The 25212-nt window shown below is 44.1% G+C and overlaps 1 protein-coding gene across 1 annotated transcript in view; it reads right to left on the reverse strand.

The window, feature by feature from the left end:
• Positions 1–25212, reverse strand: part of LOC100345762 (spermatogenesis-associated protein 31A3) — a 75365-nt gene that overhangs the window by 11337 nt on the left and 38816 nt on the right. The window contains exon 3 of the mRNA XM_089304917.1: positions 10955–12931. Within this exon, the coding sequence (XP_089161043.1) occupies positions 10955–12931 (1977 nt within the window). The remainder of the gene's footprint in view (positions 1–10954; positions 12932–25212) is intronic.

Genomic DNA, 25212 nt, shown 5'->3' on the forward strand with positions numbered 1-25212 from the left:
TTTCACATCCAGTTTTGTGTAAGAACCTGTGGTTTTGTCGCATCTTCAATCCGGTTGTAATTTTCCACTCAGAGCTAACAGAGAGGAATGAGGCCATAAAAAGAGAAAGCTGGTTCTCAGAGACTCCCATTCCAGCTGACACCAAAGACCTCCTCTGTCACCCTGGGCCCCAGGTCAGCGAGCACACAGTCTGTAAGACCCCCATCCAATAGAGAAGAGCAAGACCTTACAAGTGCAGTGCACTTGCTGAAAACCAGTGTCCTGATGGGGCACTCCCTATGGTCCCTCTCAGACAACAGGCTTTACTTTCACTTTGCACTAGCTTCCACCTTCTTGCAACCATTTCCTGGCTGTTTATGTACATACTGAGCTGAGGAAAAGAACACACCAATCTGTAAAACTATCTCATAACTGCTAAAAACTTGTAAATCTGGAAAACATAAGAAACAAAAACACAATCTTGGGAGAAAATCTAGGAGATAGTGTGCAGGACCAAGGGAGTGTGAAACTTCCTAAGAACAACTGAAACTCAGAATCTACACAAGAAAATATAGATATAATTGATGATCTAAAAACATTTTCATACCGAAAACACTGTAAGAAAACTTTGTATGAAACTGTTAGATTTGAAGAACATTTGGAAGACTTTCAAAATAAAATTTTTGAAAAAGCTAAAAATATGAACCATAAAAACACCAAACCAATATGTTAAGGATTTAATTAATAAAGAGACAATCAGTAAACATAGTGAAACTGATACACCAGGGATTTTGAAGTGTGCTATTTAAGAGAATTCAGAGAATGGGAACTTCTTGTTCATTGCTATATCCTCATACCTCATACAAGGGCCTAGGAAATAGAAGGATAGTTAGAAATCTTTTACCACCAAAAACAACTTGCCTTTTATTTCCATTTTCTCATGACTTTTAATTTTTTGAAGTCCTCTCCTAGTTGGCACAGAATAAACTCCTATTGAACTACATTATACTGAGACTCCGTTGTTAATGCTGATGATGCAGGAAAAGGTAGGCCTGGGCTATTGGCTGCTGAATCCCAATTCACCAGAGACAAGAGTTGATGGAAAGACATAGCTTTATTCAAGAGGCCAACAGTGTTGGGGAGGGTGGGGGCAGTGAGAACAGCAGACATCTTCAGTATCAGAATTGCTTTTCTCACCTTGCAAGTTAGCAAGGAAAAATTTTTTAAGGATGAATTGGAGGTGGGAAAATTTAGGGAAAACAATGGCCTCAACTGATTGTCAAAGTCAACTTGATACCAGTTTGATGTTGAGCTCTTGGATCTAAGGTTGGACTGTTTACAGAGAGTGGCTATAGTTCCTGGCCAGGTCTTCTGATTCCAGTCTTTCCCTATAGTCAGTTACTGGAGGGAAGGCCATGGAAGCCGTGGAGTTCTTGTCTTCACGCAAAAAAGATTTCAGGCGTGAGAAAGAGAACAGAGTGATAAGGCCTTACTGGGGACAGGGCATCCGCCAGGACGGAAGGGACAGAGAGAGAGTGCCCAGCTGCTCGGACTGGGGAAAAGAAGGTTACATGGTTGAGTGGAGAATACACCTGGGGAGGCCAGGCAGACAGCTCAGCAGAGAGCAGAGAGCTGAGCGCACAGTCCGTTTGGATTCTCTAGGTTTTTAAGGGAGTCTGTTTACCCACTTCCTCTTCTCCTCCAGGAGAAAGGATGGAGAGTCCTGGTGGAAGGGTTTGTTGGCTGAAAATTAGCAAATTCCTCCCCAGAGTTGCTGGTGCTGGGCAGAGTAGAGGTGCTTCCCTTAGGGTGTGTCTTAGAAGGTTTTATTGTCTCATGTAATCAGGTAACCACTTTGGGCCTGAGGAGAGAGAATTCTCCTGGGAGCTTTCCTTGTGGGAAGGGCTGGGACCACCTGGGAAGTTATCAGGTCTGGGCAGGACTTTGAAGTACAAGATGTTGGGCTTCTGGAGTTTCCACAGTAGGTGCTGGTTTTCAGGCCTTTCTCATACACACATAAGCTCAACTTCTGACTTCCTACCTAACAGCGGGGTTAGGACAATTTAATTCCCATAATGTAAGACTGAGTAATAATATATGCTGACTGACTGGCTGCTAATGTCCAGTGTGGTGTGGGCAAGTAAACACAGAGCTGATTGGATGTTGCAGACTGCATTTGCAAATTTAAGACAAGATCTGGCTCTTGAATCAGCATCAGACCTAAGTTAGCATCAGAAGAAAATGGAAGCTTTCCTTAAGATAGTAGAGAGTCTAACAAAGAAGAGGCACCAGGGGGCTGTCATCAAAGAAGGATGCCTTTAGAAGTTAGGAACACACTGGACCAGGTGCTGTTACCATGTTGCTGGGTGAATATATGATTCAAGATCTGTGAAGGAATTCAGAGGGTGGAGTGTTATTTAAAAGTACTTCTGGGGATTGGCGCTGTGGTGCAGTGGGTTAATGCCCTGGCCTGCATTGCAGGCACCCCATGTGGGCTCCAGTTCAAGACCTGGCTGCTCCACTTCCAATCCAGCTCTCTACTGTGACCTGGGGAAAGCAGTGGAGGATGGTCCAAGTCCTTGGGCCCCTGTACCTGCGTGGAAGACCCAGAAGAAGCTCCTGGTTCCTGGCTTCGGATCGGTGCAGCTCCGGCCATTGTGGCCAATTAGGGGGGGGTAAACCATCAGATGGAAGATGTCTCGCTCTCTCTCTCTCTCTCTGCCTCTCCTCTCTCTGTGTAACTCTAACTTTTTAAATAAATATTTTAAAACAATAAATAAAAGTACTTCTGGAACAATTTGCAGCTGAAATGTTGAGATCTGTCTCCACTTAGGTGTAAGATAAGCCGTGGAAGACCTGGAGATACTCAGTAGTAGGGACAGGACACATGGTGTTTGTATTTTGAAAATTCAAGATGAAAGAATGAGTCACACACCTACAAAATTAACACATATCAATTTTTTTTCCAGCTCCTCAAATAGAATCTGTTTTGTGGAAACAAAGACCAAATCACCTGTCCATTTAGTGGCTCCCCTTCCCAAGGGAGAAAAGATGTAATTTTAGTATTGAATGAATATTAAGCCAGACTTTGATGCACACTTAGGTACTTGCTATTAAGATCAAAAAGACAGAAATAAATCTCAATTTACATAGCCAGGCAGATATAGCCAATTACATACACGGATCTGTTCTCCGGTGAAACTAGTGCTCATGAGGACATGGCAGCACAATTTGCCCCACATAGACCACCCCACATTCCCCTGAAATGGGGGAGGCCATCTGTATGAGCTGATTCTCTTTATCCACAGAAAAACTCCTCACATCTCCAGCAACCAGGAAGTTGCAACTTCTAGCAGCCAGGCAACTAATTAAGCTACCAGAGACAGGTGCTATTTGCTCCACGATTATGTTTTAAGGGAATGTCCCCAAGTCCCTCAAGGAAATCATTCCTGGAATGTAAAAACAGAGAAACCTCAATGAGTTTTCAAATGACTTCCAAAGTTTTTAAGAAACATTTTTAACATTTTCAAATCAAGTGAGTGTCTTTTAAAAGACCTAGGCACACCTCACAAAGGCACAGAAGGATTTACAATTAGAAGGTTTTTTTTTTTTTAATTTATTTGACAGAGTTATAGACAGTGAGAGAGAGACAGAGAGAAAGGTCTTCCTTCCATTGGTTCACTCCTCAAATGGCACTATGGTCAGAACTGCACTGATCCGAAGCCAGGAGCCAGGTGCTTCCTCCTGGTCTCCCGTGCAGGTACAGTGGCCCAAGCACCTGGGCCATCCTCCACTGCCCTCCAGGGCCACAGCAGAGAGCTAGACTGGAAGAGGAGCAACCGGGACAGAATCCAGCGACCATATGTGATGCCGGCGCTGCAGGCAGAGGATTAACAAAGTGAGCCATGGCACCGGCCCCCAATTAGAAGTTTTATAAAAGTAATTATCTAAGCAAAGGGAGTGCAGTTAAAAGTGTCTTTCCCCTTTGGCACCAAGGAATTTTTGTTTGTTTCTAGGTTTGTGCTCCATATTTGAGTTTGCCCCTGCACCAGGAGAGCCAGTTCAAAGATGAACCCCATGTGCCATGAGAGACCTGAGCCGGGATCATGGTGCAGCTGTTTCAGACTAGGCCTCCATCTTGTAACTCAGGCCTGACTGGGCACTGAACCCTAAGCCTAACCCTAAGCTCCTGAAAGAAGAAAAAATAAATTCCCCTAGCAACAGCCAATCAGCAGATGGCAGGGCAATACCTACAGTTTCAGGTGTCTTTTTGGGCAGTTAAGGTGACTGATAACATCGCAAGACCCTGCAGTTTGTCACGTACACCCCAGCGGCTCGGACCCTATACTTTAGCCAATCATTTTTTTAAACTTTTATTTAATAAATACAAATTTCTAGCCGGCGCCGTGGCTCAATAGGCTAATCCTCCACCTTGCGGCGCCGGCACACCGGGTTCTAGTCCCGGTTGGGGCGCCGGATTCTGTCCCGGTTGCCCCTCTTCCAGGCCAGCTCTCTGCTATGGCCAGGGAGTGCAGTGGAGGATGGCCCAGGTGCTTGGGCCCTGCACCCCATGGGAGACCAGGAAAAGCACCTGGCTCCTGGCTCCTGCCAGGATCAGCGCGGTGCGCCGGCTGCAGCGGCGGCCATTGGAGGGTGAACCAACGGCAAAGGAAGACCTTTCTCTCTCTGTCTCTCTCTCTCACTGTCCACTCTGCCTGTCAAAAAAAAAAAAAAAAAAATACAAATTTCTGAAGTACAGCTTTTGGATTACAGTGGCTTTTTTCCCTCCATAACCTCCCACTCACCCGCAACTCTCCCATCTCCCGCTCCCTCTCCCATTCCATTCATATCAAGATTCATTTTCAATTCTCTTTATATACAGAAAATCTACTTAGTATTTACTAAGTAAAGATTTAAACAGTTTGCACCCACACAGACACACAAAGTGTAAAGTACTGTTTGAGTACTAGTTATAGCATTAATTCACATTGAACAACACATTAAGGACAGAGATCCTACATGAGGAGTAAGTGCACAGTGACTCCTGCTGTTGACTTAACAAATTAACACTCTTGTTTATGATGTCAGTAATCACCCAAGGCTCTTATCATGAGCTGCCAAGACTATGGAAGCCTTTTGAGTTTGCCAACTCCAATCTTATTTAGATAAGGTCTTAGTCAAAGTGGAAGTTGTCTCCTCCCTTCAGAGAAATTTACCTCCTTCTTTGATGGCCTGTTCTTTCCTCTCGCAGAGATCTTTCATTTAGGTGTTTTTGTTTTTGTTTTGCCAGAGCATCTTGACTTTCCATGCCTAAAATACTCTCATGGGCTCTTCAGCCATATCCGAATGCCTTAAGGGCTAATTCTGAGGCTTGAGTGCTGTTTAGGATATCTGCCATTCTATGAGTCTGCTGTGTATCCCACTTCCCATGTTGTATCGTTTTCTCCTTTTTAATTATATCAGTTAGTATTAGCAGACACTAGTCTTGTTTATGTGATCCCTTTGACTCTTTTTTTTTTTTTTGACAGGCAGAGTGGACAGTGAGAGAGAGAGACAGAGAGAAAGTCATCCTTTTCCGTTGGTTCACCCCCCAATGGCCGCTACGGCTGGCGCGCTGTGGCTGGCGCACCATGCTGATCCAAAGCCAGGAGCCAGGTGCTTCTCCTGGTCTCCCATGCAGGTACAGGGCCCAAGCACTTGGACCATCCTTCACTGCACAACCGGGCCACAGCAGAAAGCTGGACAGGAAGAGGAGTGACCGGGACAGAATCCAGCACCCCGACCGGGACTAGAACCCTGGGTGCTGGTGCTGCAGGTGGAGGATTAGCCTAGTGAGCCGTGGTGCCGCCCCCCTTTGACTCTTAATCCTATCATTCTGATCAATTCTGAACTGAAACTGATCATCTTGACTAGTGAGATGGCATTGGTACATGCCACCTTGATTGAATTGGAATCCCCTTAGCCAATAGTTTTAAAAGGCATCGACCCCAAAAACCATCCAACCACATTTACAAGTTCCATTCCAGCTGCTGGATGCACTAATCAATTTTAAGAGATGTTCTTTGAATTTCCAGTGGAATGAGATGATTTGCTGAATGGTGCTATAAGGTATAGAATGTCTCTGGAAACCCTATAAAACCTAGTTAAATGAAGAGTCTAGGCTCTCAGTTTAGATCTGCTGCACCAGTGACAGTTGAGAGACCAGACCAGGGCCTGTAATAAAACTCTTGTGTGTTTTACAGTGGTAACGGCTCCTTGATGGTCTTTGGGGACCACCGAACTGGGCATCACATGCCACACATTTCTTGTCAGAAAAAGGAATGCAGACATGAAATTACATTTGAATAGGTCATTTTACATGCCCACAGCATTAAAGAGGTCCATTTATAAAAACTAATAGTATAGCATTAAAGAGGTCCATTTATAAAAACTAATAGTAATACAAATCATAACTGTCCATAGTAATGCAAACTCTGGCTAGAGAAGGGACAATTAACCTCCCTCTCCTTGTGGATATTAACAGATTTTGTCAGATTTGCATTTGGATGTAGTTTCATCTCTGCATTCCTTTTTTCACAAGATTATCGTTGGCATGTATGTGAACCACAGACATTTGCTTACTTTCCATTTCGCACGTTTTATGAGTTGCAAAGTAACTCCAAATTGAAAGGTCCAGAGACTCATGGACTACAATAATTCTGGATGCTGTATTTAAATAATGCCTAGCTTTATACTGAATATATCCAATAATCTAAGTTGATTTTAAAGTACAGTGTACCCCTTTACTCTTTATTATTACTCGTTTCTTTGTTTCATATATCTATGAAGAGTAAAAGGAAAATATGGAATATTAATGTGAATTTTTAATGTTTGGTAAGTACTAAACTTGAAATGCCAATAATGTGGTAACTTTACAGAAGTACATGTTTGGAAAGGAAATAAGTTGAGCCCAGGTGTTTTTTAAAACAAACAGACTACAATAACCATTATGTTAAATGTTAAGTTCATAGGGGCCAGTGCTGTGGTATACTGGGTAAAGCCACTGCCAGTGCCAGCATCCCAGATGGGTGCCGGTTCAAGTCCTGGCTGCTCCACTTCTGATCCACTTCTCTGCTATGGCCTGGGAAAGCAGTGGAAGATTGCCCAAGTGCTTGGGCTCTTGCACCCACATGGGAGACCTGAAAGAAGCTCCTGGCTCTTGGCTTCAGATCTGTGCAGCTATGGTCATTGTGGCCATCTGGTGAGTGAACCAGTGCATGAGTGGATGGAAGATCTCTCTCTCTCTCTCTCTTTCTGCCACTGCCTCTCTGTAACTCTGCCTTTCACATAAATAACTAACTAAATAAATAAATCTTTTAAAAATGTTGTTTATAGAAAAATTCCTAGTAATGGGAAGTGTGTTGTGATATATTTGACTTGTGAAGATGTTTTGATCTTGGCCTAATTCTAAACAGCAGTGCAATGTTAATTGCAGTTTCATTTCTAACCCATTGTCATGTGGACATTAATTGTCATGTGTCATTGACATCTCACTCTGTATTGTGCCTGGGAGGTCCCTGGGCAGGCTTCTGGTGCTTGGCCTCTATGCCGGACCTCTATGGGAAGCCTTTGTGTGCTAGCTCACTTGGGTTCACTGTGTGTGAGGTGCCCACAAAAGGTCTTTGTGGGTTTGTGTGTGAGCCCTCCAGCAGGCTCCTGTGTGGTGAGGACTGTGGAAAGTCTGCAATCTGAGGAAGGTCTCTGCGAGGTCTCTGAGAAGTCTTCTGCAGGTCTCTGTACTGGGTCTCTTGTAGATGTTTGTGGGAGAGCTGTTTGGGAAATCTCTGAGGTGGGGTCCCTGAGAGATGTGTGAGGTACTGGGAAGGGTCTCTGTGGGTTGCTTCCTTTCATGTCTCTGTGTGGTACTAAGAGGTCTCAGGATGCTGTCACCATGTGAGATATCTATGTGAGGTTCCTTGGGAGATCTCTGTGAATCTTTTCATTGCTGGCCTCATGGCACCTTGTGGGAGACTGAGCCATAGAAGGGAGAAAGAACTTGCTCCTTCCTGGTTTCCTTCTAGTGTATCTCCTGGCAGGAGCCCTGAGGTTCCCAGCCCCTCCGTATTCCTTAATTCAATTCTAGTGTCCCCAAAGAACCCACAGCAGCCAGGCAGTGACTTTGTTTCTTAAGCTCCCAATGAACTGTGCCCACTCTCTCCAGATTCCAGCCCCTCCTGATGCTCCTGACTCTGATCTCATTGGTGGTGCCACCTTGTAGTCTGCTGACTCATCACCAGCCACTGAGATCGGGACCTGGCTCCAGGCAAAACATTAAGCACCAACAGGCAGGCATGAGAGGTGCCTTCTCTACCTCCATCCTAGTCCAGCCTGTGAGGGTCCCACCAGGTGTGTGGCAGGGGAGTTAATTCCCATCATCATCTGAATCTACCATGGCAGTGATGCCTTTGGAGCTGTGCCTACTACATGCCCTACCTATGGTGTAGCATAGAAAACTCCCTCTAGAAAAATAGCTCTTATTCTCCATGCTACTCTTGTCCCTGCTTTTCTGGGTACTCCTGCTTTCTCATGTGGAAAGTGTCTCCAGAAGAGGAAATCTGTGCTGGAAACAGAGTAACGGGAGAGAAGGGACCATTCCTTGCCTGCATCTCCACTCTTCCTGACCATTTGGAACAGGTCATTTCCAGTATCTTATATAGAATCTTGTCTAATTGTCTTTTCTTCTGAAGGACTCTGAGATAAGAAAGGAATCGGAGGCCAGAGAGACTTACTTTGTGATCCTAGGTCAGAGCTCATCACTTTTAAGTTCCCACTTCTCCCATGGCAGCAATCCCGAGGTGCTATGGCTTGCTGTTAATTTGTATATTGAATATTACCCAAAAGAACATACATTAGGTTCTTGATCCCTGGGGTGGCACTTTGGGGAAATGATAAACTCATTAGGAGGTAGGGCAAAGTGGGACATACTTAGGTCATTGTGCTCTAGAAAGGTATGAGCTACTGAGATCTCATAGCAGAATTGATATAAAAGCTGAATTTGGGCACAACTGCACTCTCTTCATCCTGTCTCATAATGCGATCTTCCATCTGCACACACTTTGCCACCCACCTAGGGCCCCTTCCAGAGCCAAAGCTATTTTAACTTTGAACCTCCAAATATTGGCTGAACAACCCTCCACTCATTACAAGTTAGCTGCCTTAAGTATTTTGTTTTAGTAAGGAGAAATTAAGATGTGGAGCCACATAAAGATGTAAAGGACACCACACTTGGATTCATATCCTGAATTTTCTAGTTCATGCTCTTCTACATTTTATCAACTCATTATGTCTAGAATTCAAGAGATTGCAGCATGCAAGCTAATCAAATATATTCTTAAGAAATTAATAGTTTCAAATTTTTCATCATCTCAAGTCTCACCCTGTGTGTCAGAGCTAAAGGTGGCTTGTCCACTTTTGTGTTCCAAGAATCGGAGCAGGTGAGGACCTGAATTGGGATTGGGATGGGCCACTGAGTACCTCATGTCCCCTTTCCTCTATACCTGTAGATAGTAGAGAGGTCAGGGCTTTCCTGTGGACTGCACCATTTATGGTTCCCACACACCTCTTGGCCTCCCTCCTTGGTTCCACTTGCACAATTACTGTCCCACTTCCCACGCTTCATCTAGTAAGTGTCAGAATGTTACTGCACACACAATTACATTCTGCTACATTCATCCATAACTTTCTCAATCTGAGATAGACCAGGGTGGATATCTACATAGCTCAGCCCTCTCTTCTCTGATGGGAGAGAAAGTATGTAGCAGCAGGGCCATTCATTCAGGTGGACCAGAGCTGGATATGGCCCCCATCAGCCTTGCTGAAGCACCTGTAGCCTGAACACACACAGAACTTCAAGTTCTGTCTTCATTGCTGCTCTGGGATGTGAGAAATACAAAAGAAGTGGGATAAAGCCTTTACATGTCATTAAAGCTGAACTAAGTGTGCCCAAGTCCACCCCAGTCTTTACTGCAGAGTAAAGGGGTTTCCCGGGGCAGACATCATCTATTCCTCACCAGGAAATCCAAAATCAAGATTTATTTTGCCTTAAAACTCAGGCCCTGGCAGCTCCCATTCAAACTCATCCCACTGTGTAATACATGAAGCAACTTACCTCTTTCACTTCCTGGAACCTGGTGTGGGAATTTTCAGGCCAGTTTGCCTCTATGCACCTGTCCCTATAACTGCATAAAGTTTCAAGTAGAGAAGGAGGAGTGGAGAGATGAGTTGAAACAAATACTAGGGTAAGACATTCATAGGTTTTTCTCATCTGGTTTCTGATTGCTCTTGTTTGGGTAATGATGACATCATGGTGCCAAAGTTGCAACAAAGAATCTCGGGATAGACACAAGCTTTATCAACACTGTCAACCTCCTGTCATGCCTCATCCCTTGTGGAAACCAAAGCCCACCCCACGCACAGAACATATACTAGCCATTATCATCTTATGAGGAAAAATGTATATTAAGGAACATCAAATATCTTGCAGGTACTGACATGAGGAAAATTATTTTTCTCTGCAGAGGCCAAGTTTTTCCATGGAGACATGTTTCCTACAAGGGACAACTAGAGAACAAAATTCTGGATGAACAGACCAGCCAGATCCCTGAAAATGACAGTGCCTTTGGCAGTGGGAATGGTAGACTGCAGTATGTGGCATTGCTGGCCCATGCTGGGAGGAACTGACTGGGGACACAGCCTTGCTTGATAGTGAGACATGGGGATGCCTCAGGCACTGGCCTTCATTGTTGAATTGCATTCTCTGAAAGGACTGTTGGTCTCTCACATGGCTTTGCCAAGTGGGACAACTCTGACACTTGAGAGTAGCTTTGTGGTTGTAGGCTGTATAGCTCAGACTTCTCTGCTCTGACAGGATGGAAGGTATGTGGCAACAGGAGACCCTAGAGACTGAACTGTCGAGTTCCTCTCTGTGCTGATTTACTTTTGAAGCAGAAAGATCATGGTGGGGCTTCATTTTCTTCTCTTTTAGCTGCCCAGCAGGTGCCAACTGCCCCTCTGCTTCAGCCATGGTAGATGATGTGTCTGTACATGGTGTGTCTGTGTCTGGTCTTTGGCTCTCAGAACTGGGTGATTTTTGCAGAGGATCTCCCTGCTTTTGGATTTTTCTATTGGGACAAATCCATTGACGAAAGTGGTTTGTGGTTGCTTGGAAGCAGGTTACTGGAGAAACCTGTGTGCTTTTCAGCAGGAGCTGGGGGGATTCACTCTGAAGGAGTTCTTCTTTCCATGTGATGTAGGTAAGTGTTGAAGTTTCAAAGTCTCTAGACTTTTTTTTAGGCTTTTCTGGATTGGGTCTCCTATAGCACTCACTTTGGTAAGCATGGACATGCATCTCACTTTTGCTGTTCCTTGAGTCCTCATGTTTCTGGACCCTGGGCTTCTGCTGCTCCAGGCTGCTCCCTCTCACTGCCATGGTTTCACTTGCCACTTGGAAATCTTGTTTGCCCCCAACAGGCATATTCTTGTGAATCTGGGAATCCACAAACTCTGCTGCATTAAGCATGTCCAGACAACAGCTGATGAGGATATCATGAAGGGCACGGACTTGAAGTCGCTTCACTGACTCTTCATCCTCTGTGTGCTCTTCCTCACTAACAACCTCTGTCTTAAGGCAGATCTCTCCTGAGTCTCGAGCAAACGATATTCGAGGGAGTAAAGGGACCTCTAAGTTGCTTCTCTCTGCCTCCAGGACAGTCCTGCTCTGACAGTTGAGAGTCCAAGAAGGCTGTCTGCTCTCCTGCCCAGTTGGAGGAGCCTCTGAAGGCCTGAGATCATCAGTAGATGTGATTCTTATTGGAGTCCCCTCAATTTCTCTGTCTGCAGGGGAGGAGAGAGAGCCAAAATCTGCTGATGTGAAAATGGGCTCATTTATTATCACCTTCTCTTCTGGATATGTCTGAGGTAGTTTCCCAAGGACCTTGGCAACTTCAAATACTGAATTAGCTCCAGATTCACCAGCAGCTGAGGAGGGACAGGCAAACTGTGGAAGAGATACAGGTTGAACCTTTTGCAAGATATTTATGAACTTGAGAACCTTGAGGGGTAAACTCCATCTGTGCTTCACCCAGTGCCTCACAATATGTGAATCCAGTGCCTGTTGAGTGAATGGATTGAGGAAGGTCAGCTCCTGTGAGGTACTCACACAGGTTTCCCAACTTTTTGACAGGTGAGTGTCAGTAGTCCAGGATGGGCCCACCCTTACAGGAGTCATCTCTTCATTGATCTGCCCAGACTTTGCCCCCAAATGGACATTAGGAATATTTTCTAGAAGGTTCTTATCTCTGCTTCCTAATATATTATTTCCAGAGTCACTCTTCAAGGACCTTGCCAAATGTCTCTGTGACTTCTCAGAGGACACCCCCAAAGCCTTTACTGGGGAGCTTTCCAAGACTCTAGATGGATCTTCTGGGACCTTCCCTAGGAAATGACACAGCTTCATGCCTGGCTTCTTGCCTAGCTGTAATCTCATGTCCTGTGGGTTCTTTCTGCATTCACCCATAGACACTGAAGATGTTGTGAGGCCAGGCTTGTCTTTTGCCTGACATGTCACTGGTGATTTGTTCTGAGGCTGCAACAGTTCCACAGACTTTTGGATACATTGAGGTAATTCCCAGCGGTGGTGAATGAGCCACTCTTGAATATGTTGCTGCAGTTGCCTTCGGAGGTCACTGCTAATGGGGAAATTCTCAGGAAGGATGGAGTCTGCCCAGGTATTTTGGAAAAATATGGGAGCAAGGAGATGGCAGACTTCTTGAAATCTTTGTTCCACAGAAGGTGAAGCCCACCTTCTTCCTAACTGATGCCTCAGGAAGGTCCATTCTGGATGTTCAGTTTCAGTTGGGGTGAGAGATGATGATTTACTCTGGCATGTAGACAAAGGTGCTCTGTGATCACTTATCTGGGGTGCAGAAGGTAGTAGGGTTAGGGAAGATGGAGGTAGGCCTGAGTTTGTACCTGACCCAGAGGTGGGGGCTGGAAATGCATGGAAAGAAGGATTGAGGTTGGGGCATCAGGTGGAGGGACTGGACCTGGGAAAACAATGGGGACACTTTACTTTGCATTTCAATTGGACAGACATTCATGATTACACTGAATAAGAGGAAGGGGGTCTGCAGGGCACAAGAATTCCCAGAGGTACAGGCAGCAGCCACCAAGGATTTGCTATGCACAGAGGGGAGACCCCAGAGAAGATATATATATATATATATATATATTTCTCCTGACTATGGTTCCCCCAAGATCTTAGCAGCTGGGAGTGCTGAGAACAGAGCAGTTGTTTTAATTTCTCTTTCACCTTCCAGAAGGAATGAGGAGTTGTGGGGTCCTGTTCATATTCTCCACAGAATTCAAGTGATATTCTGGGCTCATTTGTTCAGGGAATGATCCACCTTTTTCTCTTTCCTTCCTAACCTTGGCCTTGGTTTCATTTGTGACTTGTAACCAGAGGTACTTCTGATCATCATAGCTGAGCAAAGAGGAACTTACAGGCTACATCTGCTCCTGAAGGGGTCTGCATAGAACAAGGCCTCAGGTGGGTGGCAAGAAAGATGCTCTTTCCAGGTCTTACCTTCTGTAGAGGTGGGGAAGCGCAAGGCACTGGTAGCCACCTGCCACCAACAGTGGACTGGGAAGGGACATCCTCAGTGATCAAAGACTGAGATGGCCAGGATGCCAGGTGCTGAGCAGCACTGCCCTGGTGCCCTCCAGCACACCCACAGATGGGTGTGGTCAGCCATCCTGGTCATTATGTGAAAATGAGCTCCATGCAATTGAATGCAGTGGCAGTGCCATCAAGTGACTCTGAGACAGAGTCAGAGTGATGCCTGGCAGTGGTGGAGCAGAGAGGGCTGGAGAAGGTGGAGAGTAGTCCACAGGATTAGGGGGGTACAATGGAGGAAGGGGATGTGCAAATGGCTTAGGTGGATGGTGTCCTAGGGGAAGCAAATGCTCTGGTGGCTGAGAGGAAGCCAGAGATGAGTGTGAAGAGACAGAATCTGAGTTTTCTGGGTTTGGTGACAGGGTAGAGGCAAGAAGCAAGGGGAATTTAGACAGAGGAGCTGGGAAGTCAATGGGAACAGAATGAGGGCAGCATCTTCCACAGGCTCCCCACCTGACCAGTGGGCTTTAGCAGGTGTCCTTTTGCACACTTTCCCTGGGTGTTCTTCATGTAAGAGTTGATACAAGCTGCCTTCATCAGAGAGGTTCCTTAAATTTCTGAAGGAGACAGGAGGTACAAGTTGGGGCCAGGAGCAGACAGGGCCCAGAAACTTGCCAAAGGTGGGCACGTGCAGGCCACATCCCCTCCACTGCCCCACACCCTGACTTCACAGTTCTGCTACCCTTGACCCCAGGGTTTCGGTCACATCCCTCCATAATCTCCCCACCCATGTCTGCTCTGTGGCCCAGAAGTCACATCATAGATCCTGGTAGGAAGGATACTGGAGAGAAGGCGGGAGGTCCTACTTGTGTAAGTAAGATCAAGTCTGAGCCTCTGTCAGGTTCTCCAGAAAATCCCTGCAGGCTGAAATTCAGGAAATTGAGTTATGGAGAAGGGAGGGGCCTGGGAATCTTAAAGGAGGCAAAGGAGTCCGGGTGGAATGTTCCTGTAGGGATGACTGTTGCGGATAGGACTACAGAGCCCAAGCATCAGTGACCAACCACATGAACCTGACAGTGACAGCAAGGTGCACAGAGAGGCAGTGCATTATTGTTATCCCCTATGGTCCTCCAAACAGCCCCAGAAGGAAGAAATGAGGGGACCATCTCAAAGGGGAATTGGTCTTAGGAAAGTGAGAGGGCTTGTCCACAGCGGGACCTGGAGGTCTCACCTCAAATCCAGCCCATGGCGCCCCCTTCTGGGTGACATCATTCCCTGGCCTGTCATGGCTTCATTGCCAGCAGGAACCTGAGAGGTACCCTGAATTCTGATTCCTTTCCCAGGAACCTTCCCTTCAGGCCTCTGACAGTGACATCTACAAGATGTGGCTCTGGTCCCTCAGGAATCAGCGATGTCAGGGTTGCCTTGTAGGGGCTCTGGGTGGAAGGTCAGACCCTTACCTTTCACAGCTGTGCTATTCTTCCCACTTCTACTCCGCCTCCTCTTCACTTGATGCTGGAAGACAAGGAAGAAAGAGGCTGTGACCTCATTCTCGTTCCTGCCCAGACCAGCTGCTGGTATTCAGTGATGATGTGTAATACAACTCGTTCCAGGCAGCTAAGAAGCTTTGTGTTCTTTTCATTCCACTGCCTCATTTTTAAAGTAGATAAATTATTCACTGATTGTCTTCTTTGAAAAGCACACAAGGCATTTTCTACATGAGATTCACCGTGGATGTCTTTGTTCCCTGTTCCTGTGCTGAAGAAACAGACTCGTTTCTTCAGAGCATCTGAGCTGCCGCACAGGATCCTGCTGCCCAAGGCCAGAGGTCACTCCAGCCTCTGAATGGAGGCTCTCAGGGCTCAGCACAGCCCTTAGATCAGCCAGACAACCAGGAAAGTCTTGGTCCTGAAGCACCTGCCACAGGAAGGCCACCAAGGAACCAGTGCTCAGGGCCTGTCCTCCCCCAAATATTCCACCTCAGTCATCCAGTCCTGAGAGGCTGAGTCATGGTGTTTGATTCTGCCCTGGTGCCCTCCAGCACACCCACAGAGATAATCGTAGAGCTTTGGACCAAATCCTAGCACCCACAGTAACCCTCTGCTATGTCACACCTATCCCTAGAAAGATAATGCTCTATCTGTTCCTGATATTTCCCTACTTGGAGTCTATTTGACTCACAAAAGTGGAAGTAATAATATAAAGGAAAAAACAGCCAAGAGCTGCTTACCTTCCTGATGCCGCCCTTCCTCCTAGCAGTGGTGAGGATGGGTCACTCTTGAGGCAGGGGAATAACAGGAGGAAGAGCCCCACTCCACACAAGAAGGGGAGGGTGATATCCACCATCCACAATGTGGAGCTGGGCCTCAGCCATGTGGCAATGGTGCTTTTCAGAGGCAAGGGATGATTCTCCATCATCTGATTCATACTTTTGCACTAGACAACTGAGCCCTGGGGTTTTCTTTGGGACTGAGGATTATGGCTATTCCCTCCTTGTCACAAAGGGCTCCTGAGGTTATGGAGGGCACAAAGAGAAGGAGGTAGAGCCATGGCCCCTTTCCACCATCCAGTCAGCAGCTCTCACCTCTACTCAGGAGATCCCTCCACCTGTCTAGACTTTCTAGATCCCTCCTTCCAGCTCCACCTTCATAATTTTTAAAGATTTATTTATTTATTTGAAAGGTAAAGTTACGGAGAGAGAAAGAGAGACAAAGACAGAGACAGAGGCAGAGATCTTCCATCCGTTGGTTCACTCTCCAAATGGCCACAATAGCCAGAGCTGGGCTGATCTGAAGCCTTGAGTGAGGAGCTTCTTCCGGGTCTCCCACCTGGATGCAAGGGCCCAAGGACTTGGGCCATCTTCTGTTGCCTTTGCAGGCATGTTGACAGGGAGCTGGATCAGAAGTGCAGCAGCCGGGACTGGAATTGGCACCCATATGGGGTACCAGTGCCCCTGCTCTGCCGCAGTGCCAGCCCCTCCACACTCATCTTTTAGACAGAGCTTGGCACACTCATTCAAATTAGCACTCAGATATTTCCTGGTTGCGTTTGTCCTTTGGCTTAGGGTGTACCAGTATTACACCCCATGAGAACCAAAGTTCCGAAGTTAACCCTGGCATTTTTGTTGTTTCTCAGAAGTTTTACTTCCATCAGGTCTTAAGATTTTGTCTATATCAAGCACAGATTTTTTATACAATTTTGTGAATTTTAAGTAGAAAATTTAAATTTTTATTCCATTTTAAACTAAAGGGAATGTCACACATGCAATTAAAATAATTGTTCAAAATTCATAAATCTAAGCATGCACAAATTATAAAAGTACATTGATAAATGTGCAGGAAAATGAAGTTAAGTTTCTTTAAGTGCAAAACAATTTGAAATCCATGACAGCTTTTTCTTGATGCACATTTTCTTTACAAGACCACTTGTATCATGAAAACCTTCTTAGACAACTCATAAAGCACTTTCTCCAGTGGCTTTCTCAGAGCATAAATGAAAAGGGGTATGAAATCCCCCTGGAAAAGAGCCGCTGCCTATCCTCTGTGCAGAGCAGAGACCTGGCTCAGGGTATGGCTGCCCTTACAGGGACTAACAAAGATCAGAAAATGAAGATGAGTGTTGAGAAAGTCCTGGAAGACAAGTTTCCTCCCCAGTGAAGTGTGGGAGAGTCAGCACAAGGCCCAGACACAGGTCCAGAGTCGTCCCTTGCACTACATTGTCCCCTTCTGTAAATTCACAAGCAGCAGGTCCTGCAGCCAGGAAGCTGCCCTTACTGGCCAGAGATCACACAAGAAGTGGACTCATGAAAAATGGTGACTGACATCCTCAGAAAGTTGTGGAATTTAAGGATCAGATATTGTTTCAGAGGCATCTGTCATCTGTTCACTACAAGTGGTTCTGCTCCATCTAAGCCTCACCTCAGGCATCAAGTCTGCCAGGTCCCTCTATATGAACCTTCTACTGCTAAAGGAACTGTGTTAAGAGATTTGTCTCCAAGCCATTAGCACAAACTACCTTTCTAGAATTTCCAGGAGAGTAAATTTCTGCCTCCAAAATGTTTTATTCATGGTTTAGAACATGGAATCTCCCCAATAAATTTTCTTTTTGACAGGCAGAGTTAGAGAGAGAGAGACAGAGAGAAAGGCCTTCCTGCCGTTGATTCACCCCGCCCCCAATGGCTGCCACGGCTGGCGTGCTGCACCGATCCGAAGCCAGGAGCCAGGTGCTTCCTTTCTTCTTGGTCTCCTGTGTGGGTGCAGGGCCCAAGCACTTGGGCCATCCTCTACTGCCTTCCAGGGCCACAGCAGAGAGCTGGACTGGAAGAGGAGCAACCGGGACAGAATCCGGCAGAATCTAGTCCCCAACAGGGACTAGAACCCAGGGTACTGGTGCCGCAGGCTGAGGATTAACCAAGTGAGCCACGGCGCCTGCCTCCCCAATAAATGTTTGAATGCAGCTGGTGTGTTCATGAGTTTTTCTGGGGGGTTGTGGCTTTAAGTAATACAGGACTTGGGGCCAGCGCTGTGGTGCAGCAGGTTAAAGCCCTGGACTGAAGTGCCGGCATCCCATATGGATGCCGGTTCAAGTCCCGGCTGCTCCTTTTCCCATCCAGCTCTCTTCTATGGCCTGGGAAAGCAGTAAAAGATGGCCCAAGTACTTGGGCCCCTGCACCCACGTGGGAGACCCGAAAGAATCTCCTGGCTCCTGGCTTCAGATCAGTGCAGCTCTGGCCGGTGGTTGCGGCCATCTGGGGAGTGAACCAGTGGATGGAAGACCTCTTTCTCTGTCTCAACTTCTCTCTGTAACTCTATCTTGCAAATAAAAAAATAAATAAATCTTTTTTAAAAAGTAATACAGGATGTGTGGGTAGAGAGAGGAATTAGTGAGTTAAACTTTTGCTGATTGCCTCATTTTCCTTCTAAATAGTTTTACCTAGAAGATAAAGAGTCCCCTAGAGTTCTTTATGAGAAATAAATAAACACCTTCCCTTAAAAGACCTTTGCCTCCTTGGTTAAGTGTGATAGGAGCTCTGTTCCCTGCCTCTTAGCTTATCCTTAATGATGATGTATGGCTGCCCACATTACTTCATTGACTATTTCATAACCTCTAAGCAGGAAGGAAGATAGGTTCTTTCATATGTGCAAAGAACAGCAGTATAAATTCTGAGTATATGGTGGCTTAGTCATGTTTAGAGAATGTTATCAGTGATCAGAGGGTTACACAGAAGGGAGAATCTTCAGTTGGTTGTCTGGGATGTGCTGTTGCCACGGGCATTGGCTGGATTGTAATAGGGTCTGGGGATAGAATAGAATACCTTTGCCATGTAGGGCATGAGAATGTCCTCACCTGTGCAATTTCCTAATTGGTATGACACCATGAGCATGAGCAAACCAGGTATCTCTTCATGATGCCCAAATCGTTACTATTGCAGAGCAAAACCATCTGTCAATTGTCAGTGGTAACAATGGAGACCAGGGAACCACCTACTTATCAGGTTAAATAAAGCTGAAAGCAAGGGAAAGACATCAGTAGTCAGAGGGAAATTAAGAACAAAATGAGGAGGGCGAAGGGTGACATTGCTGCTGGAACAAAGGTTTATGCTTCATCATTCCCCCATCATGATCAGTGTCTTCCCCCCTTTCTCTATCTGGTACAAGTACCATTTACTTGATGCCAAGCAGCAAGTCTTACTAAAGCCAATCTGTCAGAAGTGTACATGGGTCTGTCGAGCATCAGAACATTCTCTTCAGGGCTACTGTGAGGCAAAGAGACTCTCTCTTTAGGACAGGTGATATCTGTCTTCCATCCATGCCTGATTATACACGTAAGAAATTGCCCTTAGTGTGTACAGTCCACCTTCCAGGTAGGAACTGCCACCTGTGATCTTCATGGGCATGGTGGAGCAATAGTATAGCTCCCTCAGCACATCAGCAGCTCACAATCCAAATCTTGGTGCTTGCACCAGGGATACAGATCTTTGGGGGTTCACCAAGAACTTCCACAGAGCATTGTTTTCAACCAAGACTGTGCACATCTTCACACTTAAAATAGGTCGTCCCGATAGAAGAGAACTCAACTCTACAGTGTGGAATTTATAAGTTTTCCAGAGGGCACCTGACATTGTTTCTCCATATAAATTTTGTGAATGATGGGTGACAAAAAACAAGTAGAAAACAAATGTCAACTACACCCTACTCACTCTACTGCACCTCGGCCTTCTTTTTTTTTTTTTTAACATACTGTATATTTTATTTTTTCTCATTTTACTATTTTTTTACATTTTATGCACAAATACTTTTATCTGAGTAAAAATAGAAAATAACTGTTTTATGTAAAATTACAGTAAAAATAAAAACCACAAAGAAATACATAATTGTTATTATGACAGTATAAGTGTCTTTATTTAAAGAGTAAAAATGTATGCAAAAATTTTTCTCCCTTTTACAAAAGACTGAGAATGTTTATTCCTGGCAAGTGATATATTGAAGTTTTAGTATTCTTTACACTCTTTAGGTCTGAAGACATTAAGTTATTCATAGGTTTCTTTCGTAATTGTGAACTTTAAAATGTTTTTGTGCTATCCCAAGATACATATACTTTAGTCCTTTTTAAGAGGCAGTAGCATAAAATGATGAACAAGGAAAACAGACCTCACTCACTATCAAAGCAGAACCTTTTGAAGAAATATACTTTGTATCACCTTTAGTCTTGGGAGAAAACAATCAATTTTTCCTAATTAAACAATGTGGATGATAAAAGATGAATGTTATCAGGTGACCCATGTGAAGATCAACCACACTCAGAAATTCTGCCTAATTTGCTTGATTTTCTGATACCAACTCACATTTCAGAATTCAGGCTAGCAAGGTATATTTGAAAATTGGCTCAAAGAAAACCTCACAGGGAAAAACAGTTCTAACACAGAAGTGAAAATTTCATTATTCTTGTAAGATACAAAGGCCCATCAATGATTTTATCTTTCTTCCTTTGGAATAGCATGAATTTTATTTTCTTACAACACGTTATCTTTTAATAGAAGACTAACTGGCTTTCTGATACCTGTAACCTCAGTAAGGACAATGGAAATACTTGACACAAAGTACTGACAGTTTCTGTAGTCAATTAGTCACATTACTTATGTCAGGGTAAAAGGTATGCCACTGGCTCAGCATTGTCTGAAGTTTAGTGTTAGAAAAAATAATGCAATTCTGTGGAGGCCCTAGGAAGGACAATGCTTAGGGAATCAGTGGAGATATTCATCTTGCTGGGAATAGATCCGCATAGAGCCTGCCTTCCCAATTGCTCTCTAGGCCCATCTTAGGGTACTTTCTCGTACTTGCATGTTGATTACTGCTGTACAGGAGTATTTATCCCCAAGAACATGTCTGCCCTTGGGAATAATACACCCTGGCATTCTTCCTTTAGACCTCATCCTTGTATCTTCCAAACATATGCCCTCATTTTTTCAATCTTTCAATTCTGGGTAATTAAATTTTACATTTAGTCATATACCCACAAAACTCCTCTGTGCCTTTTCTCTCATGTTAGATATTGTGGTCTCTCAGCCAATATGTGAAAAAGATCCACAGCCAACGGGCCTCACTTAATCCCCTGTAATACTCCACTATTTCTCTGCCTTTTCAGAATGGCTTCTTATAGGTATGTGATTAAATCTAAAAATCAAGTCTACTCTAAGCACAGCAATAATTTTATGTTCATCCTCAGCACTACCTGGAAGTAATTTACTCGTGTATCCCACAAATAATTTCATGTACTCACTAATAGCAAACAAAACAAATGGAGCTTAGGTCACTGTTTTCTTAATCTGCTCTCTGGTTCTTTATCATCCACACAGGAAAGGGAAGACATCATATGATAAATTCGCATGAAAAACCATATCTATCCCTCCCATCTTTTTTCCTGTTATACAGAATGTGGTTTCCTTCCGTGTTCCTAATGTCTCCCTTAAGAGACAGCTAAATTCTGGTTCTGACCCACCCTTGCCTGCTATCCTTGTTGGCTTTTCCCTCTTTCCATGAGGTACTCAGCATCTTTATTTTTTGAAACATTTCATCACAAAAATTTTAAATATACAAAAGAGCAGATAAAACTAAGTAATTCCCCATGCACGCATCCCCATATTTACCAATTATCCTCATTTGGCATATTGCAACATGCAATCATTTACATTTACATTAAAGTGCAAAAGTCCATCTGAAAAACTTGCTTTCCATCTCCTAATATATATGCTATGTGCCCTTAGTTCTCTCAATTTCCCTTCATATACATTACTTAGGAAACATACCTTTTCAAAACAGATATATATACCATTAGTGACAAAAAGAGCATTTGATGATCATTTCTGCCCTACATTCTAGTCAACTCTGAAGAGACATCAGAATGAACTCCTGCAAAGTGATCTTTAGAGAAATTTCAGAGCAAAATATTGCTTTCTGTTGATTATAACATCACTGTAACATGACAAAGTATATAGGTAGAAAATTCAATATGGGGGGGAAGGTATTTAGCTTAGCAATTAGTATGCACAAGCTCAGAGAGCTTGAATTTCATTGACAGCTTTGTCTCTTGACTTCAGCGTCCTGTTAATGCAGACTATGGAAGGCAGCACTGGTAGTTCAAGTAGTCAGGTCCCTGCCAACCATGTCGAAAATATGGTCTGAGTTTCTGACTCTGAGTTTGGCCTGGCCCAAACCCAGCTGTTGTGGGCATTTGGAAAATAAACAACAAAAGAGAAGTATCTCCTCTCCTTCTAATAAATTGTTTAAAAAATAAAATTGTACATCCTGATAAATCTTGACATTGCTATATGAATGCTTTCAATAATTTAAAAATTCTTGTCAGACATTTAAAATGATTTTTACTAGAAATTCAATATAGTAAATCAAATACTTGAATATTTACTATTTTTTTCAAAGTGCCACTAAAGGGATTTTTTGTTGTTGTTGATGTGATGTCTCACGTTTATTTTTTCAACTATTATTTAATAAATATAAATTTCAAAAGTACAACTTTTGGATTATAGCATCTTTTCCCCCCATAACCTCCTTCCCACCCACAACCATCACATCTCCCACTCCCTCTCCCATCCCATTCTTCATCAAGATTCATTTTCAATTATCTTTATATACAGAAGATCAATTTAGTATATACTAAGTAATGAATTCAACAGTTTGCACCCACGCAGACACACAAAGTATAGAGTACTGTTTGTGTAGTAGTTTTACCATTAATTCACATAGTACAACACATTAAAGACAGAGATCCTACATGGGGAGTAGGTGCACAGTGACTCCTGTTGTTGATTTAACAATTGACACTCTTATTTATGCCATCAGTAATCACCCAAGGTTCTTGTCATGAGCTGCCAAAGCTATGGAAGCCTCTTGAGTTTGCCAATTCCAGTCTTATTTAGACAAGGCATGAGTCAATGTGGAAATTCTCCCCTCCCTTCAGAGAAAGGTACTTCCTTCTTTGATGGCCCGTTCTTTCCACTGGGATCTCACTCACAGAGATCTTTCATTTAGGTTTTGTTTTGTTTTGTTTTTGTTTTGCCAGAATGTCTTGGCTTTCCATGCCTGAGAAACTCTCATGGGCTTTTTTGACAGATCCGAATGCCTTAAGGGCTGATTCTGAGGCCAGAGTGCTGTTTAGGACATCTGCCATTCTATGAGTCTGCGGTGTATCCTGCTTCCCATGTTGGATCATTCTCTCCTTTTTAGTTCTATCAGTTATTATTAGCAGACACTAGCCTTGTTAATGTGATCGCTTTGACACTTAATCCTATCATTATGATTAATTATGAACTCAAACTGATCACTTTGACTAGTGAGATGGCATTGGTACATGCAATCTTCATGGGATTGAATTGGAATTCCTTGGCACGTTTCTAGCTCTACCATTAGGGGTGAGTCCAAGTGAGAATGTGCTGAACTGTACATCTCTTTCATCTCTTGTTCCCACTCTTATATTTAACAGGGATCACTTTTCAGGTAAATTTAAACACCTAAGAATAATCGTGTGTTAATTAAAGAGTTCAACCAATGGTATTAAGTAGAACAAAAAATACTAAAAGGAATAAAATAGTAAGTTGTTCCTTGACAGTCAGGACAAGGGCTGATCAAGTCATTGTTTCTCAAAGTGTCCATTTCACTTCTATAGGTTTCCTTTTCACCGATCAAGCAGAACATACAATATTTGTCTCTTTGAGACTGGCTTATTTCACTCACCATGATGTTTACCAGAGTCCTCCATTTTGTTGCAAATAACCATATTTCATATAGTATTCTATAGAGTATATATCTCATAATGTCTTTATCCAGTCTTCTGTTGATGGAGATTTAAGTTGCTTCCATGTCTTAGTTATTGTGAATTGAGCTGCAATAAACATTGAGGTTCAGACAGTTCTTTTATTTGCCAATTTAATTTCCTTTGGGTAAATTCCAGGGAGTGGGATGGCTGGGTCATGTGGTAGGGCTATATTCAGGTTTCTGAGGAATCTCTGAACTGTCTTCCATAGTGGCTTTATCAGTTTGCATTCCCACTAACAGTGGATTAGTGAGCCTTTCCCCCTACATCCAGATGGTTTATATTAAAAGATGTTCAACATTGCTGATCAGTGAAATGCATACAAAAGTCTCTCTAAGATGTCATTCCATATTGAATAGTATTCCCAATAGTTGAAGCTCAGCCTTCCCCCCAAGGCAAGATGGGGATGGACATGAATCTTGTGAGAGACAAACATCCAGTGATGCAGTAGAAATGCTTCAAGGAAAAGTATGGTAGGAAAGAATTTACAATATTTTTCATATCCAAAATGTCCATGGAGATCTTTAAGGCTCCACACTCCTCTGCTATCCCATCCCCTCTAGTGATGTCTTGACAACAAGCCAGTTGGGATGCTCCCAATCTACAGATGTAAATGTAAATAAATCAGATGGATGCTGCCCTCACTTCCCACCAGCGTTGATTCCTGAGGGCCCAACACCATAGGCTCTTATGAGATAACTGCTTTATGTTTTAAAACATAAATTGTAGTGTGGGGAACAGATCTAGAATCAATCCCTCCCAATGACACAATCCTCACTTCAGACATCTTGGTTTCTGATACTCACTGACTCATCCCCAAGGTCTCTCCAGTGGGAGTGGCAGCTTCCTGTGGGCTGCATGCCTTCATGGTCAGCACAGAGATCAGTGTGTAGCAGAAGCAGGAGAACTGGCTCCCTAAGTGTGTCTTAGGACAGGGCAAGTACCCCCACCAACTAAGAGGATAATGTACCAGACACAAAGGGGAATGTGGAAGGCAGGGGTAAAGATTAGGGAAATCAAGCTATGAGGAGGAGCCCACGCAAGAAAGTAGAGGAGACTTCTGCAACTCTGTCAGAAAAGGAATCATTTTCTCTTGAAATCTACTTCAGAAAAAGGTGAAGTAACTTGTTCAGTGGGTCGATTCCAAAAGTAAGAGTAGAGGACGGGGAAGACTTATGAAAGAATGACTGCCTTTTATGAATGCAGAAGTACTGATGCTCCTGAGCTCATGGCAGCCTTGGGGAGATGCTAGAGGA

Source organism: Oryctolagus cuniculus, chromosome 10 (genome assembly GCF_051225735.1).
Source record: "Oryctolagus cuniculus isolate XC-2025 breed Fujian yellow rabbit chromosome 10, ASM5122573v1, whole genome shotgun sequence".
Classification (NCBI taxonomy): domain Eukaryota; kingdom Metazoa; phylum Chordata; class Mammalia; order Lagomorpha; family Leporidae; genus Oryctolagus; species Oryctolagus cuniculus.